General features: G+C 35.6%; 1 protein-coding gene across 3 annotated transcripts in view; it reads right to left on the reverse strand.

Annotated features, from left to right (window-relative positions):
* The window catches only part of POLQ (DNA polymerase theta), a 106,514-nt gene that overhangs the window by 46,583 nt on the left and 43,349 nt on the right, over window positions 1-16,582 (reverse strand). For all 3 annotated transcript variants that reach the window (XM_070369999.1, XM_005896082.3, XM_070370001.1), the window contains 2 exons: window positions 15,632-15,875; window positions 820-3,914 (listed from right to left, as the gene is read on the reverse strand). In XM_070369999.1, the coding sequence (XP_070226100.1) occupies window positions 820-3,914; window positions 15,632-15,875 (3,339 nt within the window). The remainder of the gene's footprint in view (window positions 1-819; window positions 3,915-15,631; window positions 15,876-16,582) is intronic.

Raw genomic sequence — 16,582 nt, forward strand, 5'->3', positions numbered from 1 at the left:
CCTACCGGGCTCCTCCATCCATGGGATTTTCCAGGCAAGAGTACTGGAGTGGGGTGCCATCGCCTTCTCCATATATATGTGTATATATATATGATTTAAGAGAAATGTGTTTAATGGTAAAGCTCAGCACACTTTACACTAACACTAGGCATGACCAAGAGCTAAAGCAGCAGATATATATGAGAAACTACCACAGAGCCTCACAAAATAAAGAGATGAGCAAGACAACCAAACAGAAAAGCCCTATGGCCTCAGCCAGGGCAAAGCCCAGAATGGCATAGAAGAGCTATATTTAACAGACAGGTTCCTGAAGCATTAAGCTGTCAAACACTGTTCCAATTCTGGCCTCTGAACCAGACACACCAGCTGTGGTGTCTCCAGTCGCAATAAGCTTGGCTGCTGGGTCAGTGACTTGGGCGACAACACTGGTATGGAACTCCTGTGGGGAGCTGCTATAGCAAGGCTGTTCAGATGGGCTCTCTGGCCTACTTGGAAGGAGGCAGACACAGGATTGATAGACCCCAGGCACAACAACAGATCAGAGCCAGAGGAACAAACAATGTCCTAGTGGTCTACACTTTTTCAGTCTACCAGCTTTGCGCTCTTGGCCTCACTGCTCAGCTCTCCTACCCATGTGTCCAGATGTCCCCCATCTCTTATACAGAGTTGCACTGAACAACAAAGCTGTTCTACATGTAAACCTACACAGGAGAAACTTATTAAACTTTGAACAAATTTATTACATTTAATATCCAATTCTGCAAAGTCTCAGTCACACTATTTTACATACAAATGTAAAAGATTTTTTTTTAATCTTACCTTGCTTAAACATACCACCAATAGTAGCACTTTTAGAAGATGTCAAATTACTGATCTTTTCACAAGCCAGTGAGATGGAGAATCGAGTTTTGCTTTGCCATTCCTTCATGAATGTTTGAAAGAGAGTTTGGTTACTTGCTACATCAATTATGGCCAAACTTTCAGGACTGCATGAGGCTAGAGTTAACTGTGATCCATTCTGCAGTAACTGTGGTGAAAAATTTGTGTCTCTAATAGAACTGTTATCTTTAAAACCATTTCTACTCTCTGGATGTAAATCATGGTTTTTATTATTGGAAGGTGAGCAAAATGAAGAACTTTCACCAAGTTTAAAACCATGACTAATTTTCTTAAGTTTCACAGATGTTCCAAGAATATCTGGAAATGCCAACTTAGAATCAGAAGGAATAGGTGTAGGAGGAATGAGTCCATTATCACGAACTATACAGTTTTCTTTACAAGGCAAGAGGGAGGTTTCACCATGAATGACATCGTTCTGTAGTGCCTCAAGATTGCCTCTTACTACAATTTTAGGTGAAAATGGAATTCCTTGTACTTGATTTGGCTCCGTATTTGAAATCACTTGTCTGTCATTTACCTCTGCATTTTCTCCATTCAAACCAGGCAAGTCTGTAGCAGTTAATTTTGGCTTTTCATTTTCTAGAGGACTGGACACTTGGTCTAAAATCCTTTGCAGTCCTGGACTTAAATCAAATGATGCTCCTGACCATAGAAATGAATTATCTTGCCTTGTGCCAGTTAACTTGGATTTTTGAGACCTTTTATCTTTTTCTTCTCCAATTACTTCTCTTTGGGAATCATCATTACCTACAGTCACTTGATCACTCAGTTTCAGTATTTTTAGAGATTCTGCAGTATTATGTTTCTCCTGGACAGGAACTATGTCTACATTGTCCAAAGCTGCAACCATCTGGACAGAATCGATTTCTGAAAATATAATAGACTCATCACTGAAACAAGACAATGGCTGCTGATTATCTTGATTCTCATTCATATCTGGTTTTTTAATTATGCCCTCTGGTTGTAGACACAGAGAATCATCGAAATGGACTGATGTTATTTCAGAAGGAAGGTGTTCTTTTTCTTGTCCATCAGGTCGTTGTTCTTCTACAAGGTAGTCTTCACTGAAACTGTCAAACAGTAAACTACCACTCAAATTCAAACTTGTTTCAGGAACTGGCAGACACTCTACTTCTGTATCAGTAGGAATTCTCTTTTGAGGAATCACAGGTATAACTGGCTTCATAGTTTCTTGTGTTTGATAACCTTGAAGAAAACTATTTAATTGGGAGTCAGTAACAGAAAGTTCACTGCCTTTAAAACATGGGCCATTTTCCCCTACTAGTATTGGAGAATAAAAAATTGGCCTTTCTGGAGTCAGGGTATCAACCTCATGTGAATCAGTGCTTTGCTTCACAACATCTACAGTCTTATGTTTCAAATGATTTGTCATTTCTAGTGAATGCTGTTCGCCTGGAAAAGCAACATGAGTCTCTTTCTGAAAGGAGCTCATTGAGCTCTGTTTGTCTAGGTTCTTCTGAATCATCCCTGTTGCCAGGCTGGTATCCTTGGGTCCTTCTTGGTTGGCATTTGCAGTTGCTATCTGCTGAATTATTTTCTCTGACTGAGTATCCAGGTAGAAACTATCTTCAAGATCACAGAGATCTAAACCTAAGTCAGAAACACAATTATTTTTAGTTCTGTCTGCTGCATAAGCATCTGTTCTTCCTTGTACTCTAGGAGTATTTAGAATATTCTCAGGCTGGCCTCTTAATTTACCAAATGCTCCACTTGGTAGATGTACTTCACTGGGTATCTCAATGCTGCTTATGATATCTCCTGATGCCTTAAGATTACTTGATTTATTTTCCTCAACATTAAACTTTGTACTTTCACATTTCATAATAACATTTGAGTCTCTATTCAAATAACTACTGTCTGTCTCATAGGGTATTTGTTTTGCTACTGTTGTATTCAGTTTGATGTGAGTATTTGTCTCTTTATTAAACTGCTTTTCCAGGCACTGGTTAATTGGATGGGTGTCATGGTGTTTCACATAAACATTCTGGATTTTTGAATCATTTTGTATCACTTTATTTTTTTTTTCTGATTCAACAGCTAATTCTCTTCCATTTTCACTGACCACACTAGTGGCTTGAATCACATGTTTACTCTGAGATCCTGTGATCAAGTGTTCCCCAAGAATATCATTAGGTATTTTATTGTTCCTAGAACAACTTTGTTCTGTTTGTGATGCAAATGGTATTATGTTACATCTTCTCTCAGCACGGAAAGATACATTTTTAGCAAATGGCTCTGGACTTCTAAATTCCATACTCATCTCATCTAAAGTAAAAGAGTCTTCACAATGAATAGAATTAGACATAGTCCGTTCTTGTAAATTGATTCTACGCATCTTTGTGTCTTTCACAGGGCTACTGTCGCTGGATCGTTTTCGATGCTTACCATGTTTCCAAGATTGAGAGATTGTACTCACTTTTTCTGAACTAAAATTTAAAGCTTCTCTTTTTGTTTTCCGTGATGAGAGAGTCCGAACAACTTTCGAAGTGCTTGCTTTCCCCTCATTCAGAGAAGTTCCTAGCTTTCCTTTTTTAATACTCAAAGAAGCCTGTTTTTTCCCTCTGGAGATGGAATGATGACACTCTTGATTCCCATCCTGAAATTTATAATAAAAGGAATCTGTATGTTCTCTACTTTTATCTAAATCTTGCATGGTATCTGGTAAGTGATTAACAGAATCACTAAATATTGTGTCACTTTTTTTCTTTGATGTTAATCTTTTATAAGAACTCTTAGTTTGAGGTATAAATTTGTGTTCTTTTACTTCTGACTCACTGCTGGTCAGTGAGTGTGTATCAGAATTTAGAAAGGAATGTAGATTCCATTGCACTCCCATTTCAACTAAGTCCTGCTGCAGAATCATTCTGGCTTCTTCTACTATAAGGGTTGCTGCTTCCCTTTCACTTAAACCTTTTCTGCCTGTCACCCAAATAGTTCGCATATTTCGACGCTCTTCAACTGCTTCCTCTTCCTCATCCACTGCCTTTCGAGTACTATACAAGAGACAGGAAATGAAATTAATTAATGCATTGATTCATTCATTAATACAAGTATTTATTAAGCATCAATCTGAGCTTTTCTAGTAACTGAAGAAATAGCACAGATCAAGAAGAAAGTATATAGACTCTCAAAGAACTTACATTCTAAAAACAAAAAACGTTAAAATAAAAATAAAAAAAGTTAAAACACATACTGTGTTAACTGTTGATAAATAACAGTTGTGTTTAAAAAAAAAAAAAAAATGAAGCACCAGAAAGGTATTAGTGGCTCTGCAATTTTTAAATAGCATCATCAGGGAAGGCCTCACTAAGACAGAATCCTTAAACAGAAAACTGGAGTTTATCGACAGAATGTGAAACAGAGCTCAGAGTAACTACAAGAGATACAAAATGAAGCGAGATAATTCAGAACTGAGAGATACAGAGGAGAACTAAAAATTTTTCATATAAATTCTGCCCAAATATCTAGCTGACCTCAAAACTATGCAACTGTGTGCAGACTCCAAGCAGCCAGGTAAAAGTCTACACAACTGAACAAAGATTTGAACTATTGCCTAGAAAAGTTTGAGTTCAGCCAAGCTAACTGACTGATAAAATATCAGTGCTCTTCATAGTAAAATAACAGATTCTACACCCTGAATAGTCTAACATATATGTAACTGAAATATCACAAAGAGAAGATGAACAGGATGAGGGAAATTTAATTTTCCATAAAAATTATGGAAGCCAAGAAACTTCTATTTCTAGTGAAGAAAGGAGAACAGGGACCAATTTAGCATCTCATCCACAATTAAAAAACTGAGGCTAGGCCATAAAAGACACTGCAGCTTCCATTTTGCTCTCTCTTGGGTCAATCACTCTGAGGGAAGCCAACCATCAAGGCATAAGGGTGTCATGAAGCTCTGTGGAGAAGCTCATGTGTAGAATTGAACACCAAACTGCCAGCATGTGTGTGAGTTATCTTAAAAGCAGATCTGAGTCAATCCTTCAGATGACTACAACCCTATGAGAAACTCAAACCGGAGCTACGAGGAAAGTTGCTCCTGAATTCATGACTTGCAGAAACGCTGAGATAATACATAATACTAGTTGCTTTTAAGACACTAACTTAAGTACTTTGTTCCAAAGAAATAGTTAAAACACCTAGTAAAACTATCAAAAATATGAAAAATAAACCTCAAGGCCTACATATCTGGAAGGGCAAAAGAATCACACTCTCATCAGAAATCTCAAAAACAGCACACAAAGCAAAGAGATAACATTTTCAAAAAACACAATAAAAGAAAGTATAGGCCGTCCAACCAAGATGTACTTCAAATATTAAGGTTATGGAAAAACAATTTTAAACATACAAGAACTTGGAGAATTCTATATTATATAAGCCCTCCTCATGAAATCTAAATCTACTAGAGGATAAGTTTCATCTGTTCAAAGACAGGAAGGAACACCTCAGCAGTAAGAACAATGGTAAAAATCTGAATAACTAAAAATGTAGATTATATTAATCTTCCATTCCTACCCCTACAAGGAAACAAAGGTGGAAAATTAACATACAAAATTTATATATTGAGATAAGGTAGAAATAATGCACTTTGAAAATAGAAGGAAAAGGTAGAGGGTAAAAGAAAGCTAAAGTAAGTTCAATGTCAGTGACTGCTGTTAAGGCAATAGATAGGAATTATGGAATACAATTAAAATCTTAACAAACCAGATAATAAAAGATATCCAATAAAACAAAAATATAACTTTTCTAAATTTAAAAATAAAGTCCCAAAGAGCACCCTTAGATAAAGAAACATAGCAAACATTACATAATACATAATTATAAAATAATTTGAGAGAATTTACACCAGACATATTATTCATATCAATCAATGTGAGCAAAATTAAATTATCTATTAAAAAGATCTTCATATGTTCATTTGTTATTTTTAATTATTAAAAAATTAAAATGAGGAATTACATTATAAATCATCAAAGCATACACACACCCAAAAAAAGATTTTCAATTTGTATCAGAAAGCAAAACACTACTACAACTCAATGTGGTACACAAAATTCACATCTAAAACAAAGCGATTCAAGAAAGCTAAAAATAAAGGCACGGGAAAAGGAATTTCCAGGCAAAGGGAAACAAGAAGAAAGCAGTGAGGGGCACTCCAAGAAGGGTATAATTTAATGCTCAAAACCAAAAGCACAATAAAGATAACTGTCTATCAGTCATATTTACTATGAATATTTACACTCTGAATAACAAGCCATCAGCAAACACTGTAAGAGACACAAGGGGACAAAGAGAGAAGTACACTAACAATTGGTAGACTTTAATAAATAATTCAAAGACAGATGAAGTACTGGCATTGGGGAATGAATAAGACATAATTAACACAATAAGGTAGATTTTGTGAAAATATCTCATTTTTATTATAGAGAATATATCTATCCAGTTTGTATTGATCATATTCTGTATTAGGAAACAAACTGTTAGTGAATTTCATAATGTAGAAATGTTATAAAACACACTTAGATTACAATGCAATAAAACTAGAAATAACTAACGACGACAAAAAAAGAACTTCCACCCAGCCAAAAAGGGAAAATATGCAAATTCCATAATTCCTATAAAGAAAATAATGAAAGCCTTAAATATCAGATGTCTGGCTACATTTAAAATAAGTGACCATAGGAAAATTCACAGTACTAAATTTATAGTATCAAAATTAAAAACACAGCATTTTATTTATCAATAAAAACATAAATGTCAACAAATTTCTAGTTCAACAGAGATTTGGGAGAATGGCAATGAAACATGTAAAATATCATGTAGGAAACGAGTTGCCAGTCCAGGTTCGATGCACGATGCTGGATGCTTGGGGCTGGTGCACTGGGACGGCCCAGAGGGATGGTATGGGGAGGGAGGAGGGAGGAGGGTTCGGGATGGGGAACACATGTATACCTGTGGTGGATTCATTTTGATATTTGGCAAAACTCATACAATTATGTAAAGTTTAAAAATAAAATAAAATTAGAAAAAAAAAACTACAAAAAGTATGACAAAGTAAAACAAAAGAAAGCAGTGGGAAGTAATAAAATTAAAAACTAAGGAATGAATGAGGTAGATTTTTTTTTAGTAGACCTCATGAGTAAAACAAAATCTTTGATTTTTTAAATTTACAAAATAGACCACAAGTTGATCTGAGGAAAAAAAGGAAGTAGAAATTTACAAAATAACAAATCAAAAAAGAGAAATGAAATATTTTAAATTCCTAATAGACTTTTTTACAGATCTCTATGAAAATATATTTGAAAATCCAGATGAAATAAATAATTTTGTTCAGAAAGGTTACCAAAACTGACCCCACTAGACGTAGAAAGTTTAAAGAGACTGATTTCTGAAAAAATAAAACAGAGAAGCTGGTCAAAGAACTAACCCCACTAAAAGGCACAATCAAGATTGTTTCATAGGGTAATCATATCAAAACTTTAAACAGTTCAAAAGTACTGAATATAAGGAAAAATCTTCCTGTTTTTCATGAAGCAAGTCTGATATCAAACAATGATATCAAAACTTGAGTAAAGATTGTGCAAACACACACATGAACACATGTATGAAAACTACAGACTAATATTATTTAAGGGTAACAATGTAAAAGTATACTATATTAAATATTAGCAGATAGAATCCAGCATCATGTAAAAAATAATATACCACAACCAACTGAAATTTATTCTGGAATATAAAACTGACTGAATAGTAGGAAATCTTATTAATATAACGTGCTAACAGATGTAACAGGGGAAAAAAAAACCTAAGACTATCTCCATTGATGCTGAAAAACTCTTTAACAAAATTTAATACCCATTCCTGATACAAAACATTTGAGAAAATTGCAATTAATGGCCATTTTCCTAAAATGATTGTACATACACACACATGGGGCTTCCCTCGTGGCTCAAATGGTAAAGAATCTGCCTGCAATGAGGGAGACCCAGATTCAAACCTTGGGTTGGGAAGATCCCCTGGAGAAGGGAATGGCTACCCACTCCAGTATTCTGGCCTGGAGAATTCCATGGGTGTATAGTCCATGGGGTCGCAAAGAGTTGGACATGACCAAGCGACCTTCACTTTTCACACAAACACACATCATAATCCTGAAGCCAGTATCTTATTACGGTAGCAGAGGCATTTCCACTGGGAGCGTAAACAAAGCAAAAATGTCCACTATCTCTGTTACCACTATCTACTACCATTACCTATAGCACTATTATTAATACCTAATTCAATCAGACAAAAGAAATCTGTCAGAAGCACAAGAATTGTTAGGGAAAAAGTAAAATATCTCTATTTGCAAATGATATGACAATACTTTGAAAATCTTTGAGAATCAATGATAATTGATTTAATGGTAAATGATAAGTAATTTAAACAATGAAAAGTATGGATAAAAAATACATAAAGCTCAATAGCCTTTACATACTCAAGTAATAACTATGTAGAAAACACAGAAGACAACCATCAATTAAAAACAGAATAATGATTAAATATAATAGAAATAAATTTAACAAGAAATGTATAACATTTGTAGGAAGAAAATTAAAACTCCTAAAAATCTGTATGAGGAAAACATTTTAAAACTCCTGATAAATCAGTTCTATTAAATTTCAACCCAATTCCAATAAAATATCAAAAAGCACTTTAAGTTTCATATGGGCAAACATGCAAGAATAGCCAGGAAAATACTGAAAAAACTATAAGGTAGAAGTTATCCTACCAGACATTAAAAGACACTATACAGCCTTTATAAAAAACACACTATAAAGTAAAGCCGCTATAAATAAAAGCATGGTGCTGGCTCATTAATTGACAGAAAGAATAGTAATAAAATAGAAAGTCCAGAAATAGACTTAATTACATACGGATATTTAATATATGATGGTGGCATCTCAAATCACCGGGACAAAGATAAACTCTTTTATAAATCAGAGCCACTGAGAAGTAAAACTGGATCCAGGCTTAACATGATACACAAAACTAAATTCTAAATGCATCAGGAATCTAAATGCAAACTTATGAATACTAAAATATGTGAATACCTCTTTAATCTCACTGTATGAAAAACTTTATAACTATGACAATTGAAAAGCAAAAATTAAAAAAAGATTGCTAAAAAATAAATGAAAGAAAATTCTGCATGGCAAAAATAATGCAATAAAGTAAAAATACAACTGGTAAGTTTTGAGAAAATTTATGAAATGTACACGTCAAACGAATGGCTGGAACTCTAATCAGTTTTAAAAAGAAAAGATTTTAAGATGCTTTAAAAAAAAGGAGGAGAAAGACTATAACTTCGTAGAAACATAAGGAAAAGATATAACCAGATCATTCACATATATTTCTTTAAATAATTCTGAAAATTTGAAAAAAATTTACCATCTTGCATATTTATAAAAATGCACATTAAAACCATACCAAGACATAATTTTTCATCTATATGGCTAGTAAAAGTGAAAATCTGTTTGTCAAAGAGAAAAACCAGAGGCTCCAAATGGCATCACTTGTGCGAAACTCATGATACCAAGTCCAGATTAAATACATAACCTAAATAGAGTTAAAAATCTTCCTCAGAAGTGTAATCTTTTTTTTTTAATTTTTTGGAAGTATAGTATTGTCTACAATAAGAGCTCTATTTTTTTGGTTTAAAGACAAGTTTTAAGGATTCACGATTCTAAAGTTCTAAAGAATATAACTAACTCAGATGCTTTTCAAGATTATGTTATCTAAATTAATCTATAATAAATAAAAACTAGTTTAAGCTTATTGATTTAATTAAAACAGAGCTGTATTAAGAATTATTAGTATTATTATAATACTTTTATTCTACCTGACAAATTTGTCAGTAAGAAAAATAATTTGACATGGCAAAATGTTTACTATAATCTAAATATAATTGTTTAGAGTAGGGGTTCCCAAACTCTAAGACCTAGAGTTTTGATGTTTGATGTTTGATGATCTGAGGTGGAGCCGATGTAATAATAATAGAAATAAAGTGTACAATAAATATAATGCACCTAAATCATCCTAAAACCTCCCCCATCACCCACCTTGGTCTATAAAAAAATTGTCTTCCACAAAACCAGTCCCTGGTGCTAAAACAGTTGAGGACTGCTGGTTTAAAACAAGTAAATTAAATAAATAAAAGGACAATTAAAAGTTTTTTAGGTGAACTTTTCAAACAAGCTTCCTGAATTTTTAGTCTAAAACTCTAAAGTTTTGCCAAGACTAGGTTAAGTAATGGAAATTTATTGAACATTTAGATCATTCCAAATAAGACACAATAGGTGAAAGATTACCTTATGTAGGTTTATCTACTTTTGGCTTCCTATTATTGAAAAACTAGAGATAAAATTTGGGGTTATTAGTAAACATGTTTGGTGATGCCAAGTATAGGCACTTTCCATCTACCTCCACAAAGATTAAATCCTGAGTTGCTATAGATGTGACCTTCAACACGCCCTGTAAGGAGTTCAGGGTGGAGAAATCAGGAATTTCCCAGGCACACAGTGCTCTGGGAAAAACAGACAGAACACATCTTCAGATAGTTAGAAGAGTTTATGGGCCCAATTCTTACAACTCCTCCTATCTAGAAAAGCACTAAAACCATTAACGGTTACCCTTGCTCCTCGTGACTAGCAGCAAGCCTCTGCCAAAATGTGTGCCTGACTGCACGTACCCTCTTCACTAAAATCATATGTGACACTGGCCTTCCCTTCTACCTCATTCGAGCAGTTTCTCAGCTATCTGAAACACTGTCTTCTGGGCTATACTTCTCATTTTGTCCCAAATAAACCTTAACTCAAAACTCTCATATTGTGCTTTTTTTTTTTCAGTCAACAGTGCCATGCTGAGAAATTTTTCTATGAGAAAGCATATGTTTCTAGAAGTTACAAAGTCTTTATGATTTTGCCAAGCTGCAGAATCCTAGCATAAGAGGAAGTCCACAATGGTTTAGTTTCTAAATTTTCACCAGAACTTAAGGTTTTCAAAGGTTACAAATTCTAATACAATAATTAAAGCTACAAGAAACAACAAAGGAAACATCTCCCTATGCAAGGAAAGCAGGATGTGTTCTTGGCTAAGAAAAGGCATGGATAATAAAGATGCATTTTGTTAAGGGAAATGAGAGTAATTTTGTCTGAATTACAGCTTCTGGTTACAAAAGATAAACTAAAGTTATACAAAAAGCTGAAGAGAGATAAGATTTTACCATGTGTAATCAAGCTGGCTAAAACTGAATTATTATAAGGGTTTTAAAAATCAAGTTTTACTATCAATAGTGTACTTATATAAAACTAATACTTAATTTTTCTTCATCTGCTAAATAGACAACTATTGTTTCATACTGACCTGTGATCCTATTTAGGCAAGTGTCCAAACAATTTGATGTCTTCAACAAACTTCCCCAAATCAAATTTTAAATGAAGTCTTTTGACTACAAACTAACTTTGAAATTTTCCAGAGGGCCTCTGGAACAAAGACGTTAGGCTTATTTGATAGTACATCACATGGGAAACATTATCAAATAAGACGTAAGAGTAAGCCTTCTTTGTGTTGCATTTGTATAGGTATATAAGTGTTCCAGAAATTGTGTGAAGTTTATAAAAACTTGGTATAACCTGGTATGCTGCTGCTGCTAAGTCACTTCAGTTGTGTCCGACTCTGTGTGACCCCATAGACGGCAGCCCACCAGGCTCCGCCGTCCCTGGGATTTTCCAGGCAAGAACACTGGAGTGGGTTGCCATTTCCTTCTCTAACCTGGTATAATCCTAACTAATAATTCTACTCATTATCTTAAAATTGTGTATGACAATCCTCTGGGACCCCAGTAAGAAATGGGTAACAAGTAAACAATTTTCTTACTGCTATTCACTTACTTTCTAAAACTTCTGTCATCAAAATTGAGGCTCACACTAAAAATACTGAACCTGAGTAACAGAGAAATGACCTATGTGACTTTCATACAAAGGCAGCAGAATCTATAAAGACTATGGCAAGTGTAGATGAAGTTTACTCTACTTCTCAACCTGGTACCTTGTTTACAAGGTTCCAGCAAAGCAGTATTAAAAAAGGACCTGCATGGTTAATCACTATTCTTGCTGCACTTAAATAATCAGATCAAGTTTAAAGCAAACAAATTAGTTTTACTGTGATACTGTGATTATCTTTGGTAAAAAAAAAAAAAATGAGGATAATTAAAGAGAGAAAAATTGCATTCCCACCTTTCTGCTGTGCTGTGCTACACTTAGCCACTCAGTCGTATCCAACTCTTTGTGACCCTATGGACTACAGCCCGCCAGGCTCCTCTGTCCGTGGGGACTCTCCAAGCAAGAAAATGGAGTGGGTTGCCATGCCCTCCTCCAGGGGATCCTCCCAACCCAGGGATCAAACCCAGGTCTCCCACATTTCAGGCAGATTCTTTACTGTCTGAGCCACCAGGGAAGCCCTTGCACCTTTGTAGCTATCACTAAAAACAAAGGCACCCCTTGAGCCCTGTGAGAAGGGATGTTACCAAGTGCTCCTGACCATTGACACTGCAGGAAAACTACACAACATATTGAGTCTTGAGTACATCTCACAGCTAAGGAAGACCAGCTGACATCTGGTCCTACACAACACAGGAAACAAAACAGTGAGTAAGAAAAATCGTTGATATCAATGTCTACTGCTTTCACCCAAGACACCAGACTCAAGTCTTCTTGCTTTAGCAAAACATGAAACCCTTTCTCCTTTTCTTTCCTAATTTCACTCTAACATTGGCCTGGAAAGATAACATCCTCATCTGTATCTCCCAAGCCATTACTAAGAAGAGATAGCCTTTAGTATTCAGGATAACTCTGTTTCAGGATAGAAGATTCTCTTCCCACATGCACTAAAAACCTGACTGATCCCTGGCTTGAACAGGTAAGTGCAACAATCCCTGTGAATGAATCTATTGTCAGTATTTGCTTAATAGGAATGGTTGTGCCCTGACAGGTCTTGTCTTTGTCTGTGGTGGTTATCATTCTTCTTGGGTCTATGAATGCCTATATGGCTCCTATATGAGCCTACATGGCTCATATGGAATATGCCTCTTAGGTTATCTAACTGTGACCCGTAACTGTTCTAGAAAAGGCTTAACAGGAGGCATTGACAATTCAAACTTCTTCCTTTGGCAGGGCCCTACTTCCCTGATTAGAAGTTAAAACAAAGAAGAATATGATCAGGAACATTTCCTCAACTCTTAGGGAACACTGCAGATTCCATTGCAAAAGCACTAGCTATGCAACAAAAATACTTAGACTCTCTGGCTCTTGATAATAAGACAGCTCTTGATAAACTTTTAGCTGAACAGGGACGTGTCTGTGCTATGTCCAACACTAACACTGTACCTGGATTGATACTTTTGGTGAAGTTGAAACTTAATTATGTGAGATCACTTGGCAGCAACTCATTCAATAGGGTCTTGGTTTGGGTCTGACGCACACTCCAAACACTGGGAGTTATCCTATTTATAGTTATCATAAACACCAATGCATTGGATCCTCTCAAAGGTTTTACATGCATTTTAAATTTTGTTTTAAACTGAATTTAGTTTTTAACAACCTCTTCTGTCGGTGAGGCTGAGGGTAACAGACTAGTGAGAGTGCAACTTGGCTGGACCCTTCTGCAGAGCAATCTGGAATCTAATAGAGCTATATATATGTACTTACCTTCTGAAATCTCACGTCTAGGAATTTACTCTGAAGACACGTCATCAACAATATGAAAATATACATGCACAAGGTAATTCACTGCAGATTGCTGGTAATGGCAAACTATCTGAGACAATCTGAATGCTGGATGGGTTTTCCAAGCACTGAAAGGGAGGCCAGTCTCCAGATACATTAGTTTCTATTCAGAAAATTAACATCAATACAACACTGTATCTAATCTACACACCTTATTTAAATTTTACCAATTGTTCCAATTATGTTCTTTTTCTAATTCAATCTAGAGTAAGGTGGTACATTTGATTGTCATGCCTCTTTAGCCTGCTTTAAGTCTTTGTTTTTATGACTTGATGTTTTTGAAAAGTACAGGCCAAATATTTTGTAGAATGTCTCCCAATTAAGGTTTGCCTGATGTTTCCCTACAGTAAAATTCAAGGTAGAAATTTCTGATAAGAATATTCCAGGAATAGTGTTGTGTCTTTTTCAGTGTGTCCCATGAGGAGGCAGATAATATTGATCTGTCCTATTACTACGTGTCACTAATTTTAATCAATGATGATTCTGGGCTTCCAGAAGAGGCACAGTCATGGCAATAACAGCCTTAACATAATGAAGAGATTTCAAAATGTGTTTATAACTTTTTTCTGATTAAATTTTTTGTGTACTGCTTTCAGATGACTTCCTGAAAGGGTTAAGCATGATATTTGGTATGTTGTTACCACAGGGATACGCCCACAGACAAATTTTTTCACCTCGGGTCTTTTATTACATATTTCTAAGCAAGTATAAATGTATTCAAAGATTCTGTGAAAATCACAGGCTCCAGGGGAGATCAATACCTTTATAAGTAGGTTTTAAAGCATACACTATGTAGGTTTTAGCCAGCGGCACACCCATAGTGACAAAATGGCACACTAGTGGATCTTCCAATCTAGGGGTCACAGGGAATGGCCCTGCCCCCACTACGCACTGTCCTAGTGGAGACTCCACGGTGGGCCTCCCACTGCAGCAGTCCTCTCCTCGGGTTGCACATCCTCAAGACTCCGGGCAATTTTATCCTTCAAAATCTAGGCAGAGGCAGCTATACCACTATAGCTGGTTGCAGTGCATGCTGCACCAGGGCCAGCTTGCAAGAACCAAACTTGCATTGCTGCCAGATACACAGAATAAAGCCCATGATGTGAGGTGGCACTGGGTAGTGAGACCTTTCCTTTGATTATGCCTCCCCATCCCTTCCCACATGTTATCAGTTTCAGACCCTGTGTCAAGGTTCTTAAATGAGAGCATCTGCACTTAAAGTGAGTGGGAGGAAAGAAGCATTGAACTGGAAATGAGATTAATGCTCTAATTTAGAACAAATTTTTAAAACCTGAAAATAAAACTGTTAACACTTGAAAGTGCCTAAATAGCTATAGGATTTGGCTGAGATTCCATATAACAGAGAGTTCAAAGAACAGTGGTTGAGAAAATAACCTATTCCTTGATAACATCCTGAGGCCAGCCCATTCAATGAGTATAGTTTTAAACACACACATACACACACATGTATGTCAAAGAGTCCTCTTCTCATAAACTGGTTTTGAGGGACTAGGGTTCCAAAGAATATTCAAGAAGAGTAAATATTAAAGTGTTCTTGCCTGAAGTAAAGTCTAAAATGAGTCCTGGATATATACTGAGAACTAAAATCTATCAAAGCAGAAAGCGTTGGTAACTTAGCTTTACACAGTCTTTCTAGGAGAAAAGTTATGATACTTTTAAAAGTGTCTTTAAAGTCATAAAATATATTTTAAATATATATACAAAAAAAGTAATCCTCGAGGGGGGAAAAGAAGCCAGATTTTCTTCCACTTATACCAAATATGGCATGATATTATCTAAGAGAAAAATATTTTAACAAATTATCTTCTACTTACAAATTAGCCTGTTTCATTTAATAACCTATGTAGATGAGGGGATTTTCTTACCTTTTAAAAGGTGCAGCATTTTTCAGAACACTTTCCACCTCAGCAACATCTGCTCTAGCAAGATCAGCCACAGTAAGAAAACCAGATGCATAGAGGAATCTGGCCCGCTGTGCATTAAGTAATGACACCCGGACCAGGTCACACAGCTCCCTTTGGATGCCAAATGTAAGACGCTTCTGGAATTGGGAAAGCAGTAGTTCCATGTTGTGCCAGCCCAGGCGGTTGGAAAACACTGTAATCATCCCTAGAATATTCATGGAATAATTATTGAATTAAAAATTCTTTCTAGACCAATTCTCCATTTCTTGAGGTAGTTTTGTTTCACTTTTTTTTTTCCCTATAGAACTATAAAGTTTAACAGGCCCAAAGTGTAAATTAATAGTAGAGTAGACCTATATTAAGGGCCTAGCTAGTTGGCTAGACACATTAACTATTATCTTATTTATTCTTAATCATAAATTTACATTCGAAAAAAATTGAGGCAGAGCACATAAAAACAAAACAAACAAAAATCCCTCACTAGTTCATTCCTCTCTTTCTCTCTCTCACTCTTCCTTATTTTCTTTAAGGAAGAAAGTACTCTGGTTTCCACCTAGAGAAAACAAGAGAACTAATTTAAATTGTCAAGTGCTAAGAGGACTACTTCCAAAGAATAAAGGTCCCATTGATATCTTCTTAAAAAATAAAGAAGTTGCCCAGGTTGATAGCTATACTCTCTTAAAATAAAAAGGCCAGAGCAGCCAAGTGTCAAATCATCAAGAAAATCACTTCCCTATGAGAACATTAATTCTAGAGGTAATCTGAGATCTTTGATGCCAGTGGGTTAAAGGTAGTCTCTCCCTTCTTACTACCCTCTCTTAGCATCTTTCCCTCAGTACTCTCTCACACGTGTTCACACCTTTACAATGAAACTTACAAACACAGTCTCCAGTAGCCCAGGATTGCCTTCCT

This window comes from Bos mutus, chromosome 1 (genome assembly GCF_027580195.1).
Source record: "Bos mutus isolate GX-2022 chromosome 1, NWIPB_WYAK_1.1, whole genome shotgun sequence".
NCBI classification, from domain to species: domain Eukaryota; kingdom Metazoa; phylum Chordata; class Mammalia; order Artiodactyla; family Bovidae; genus Bos; species Bos mutus.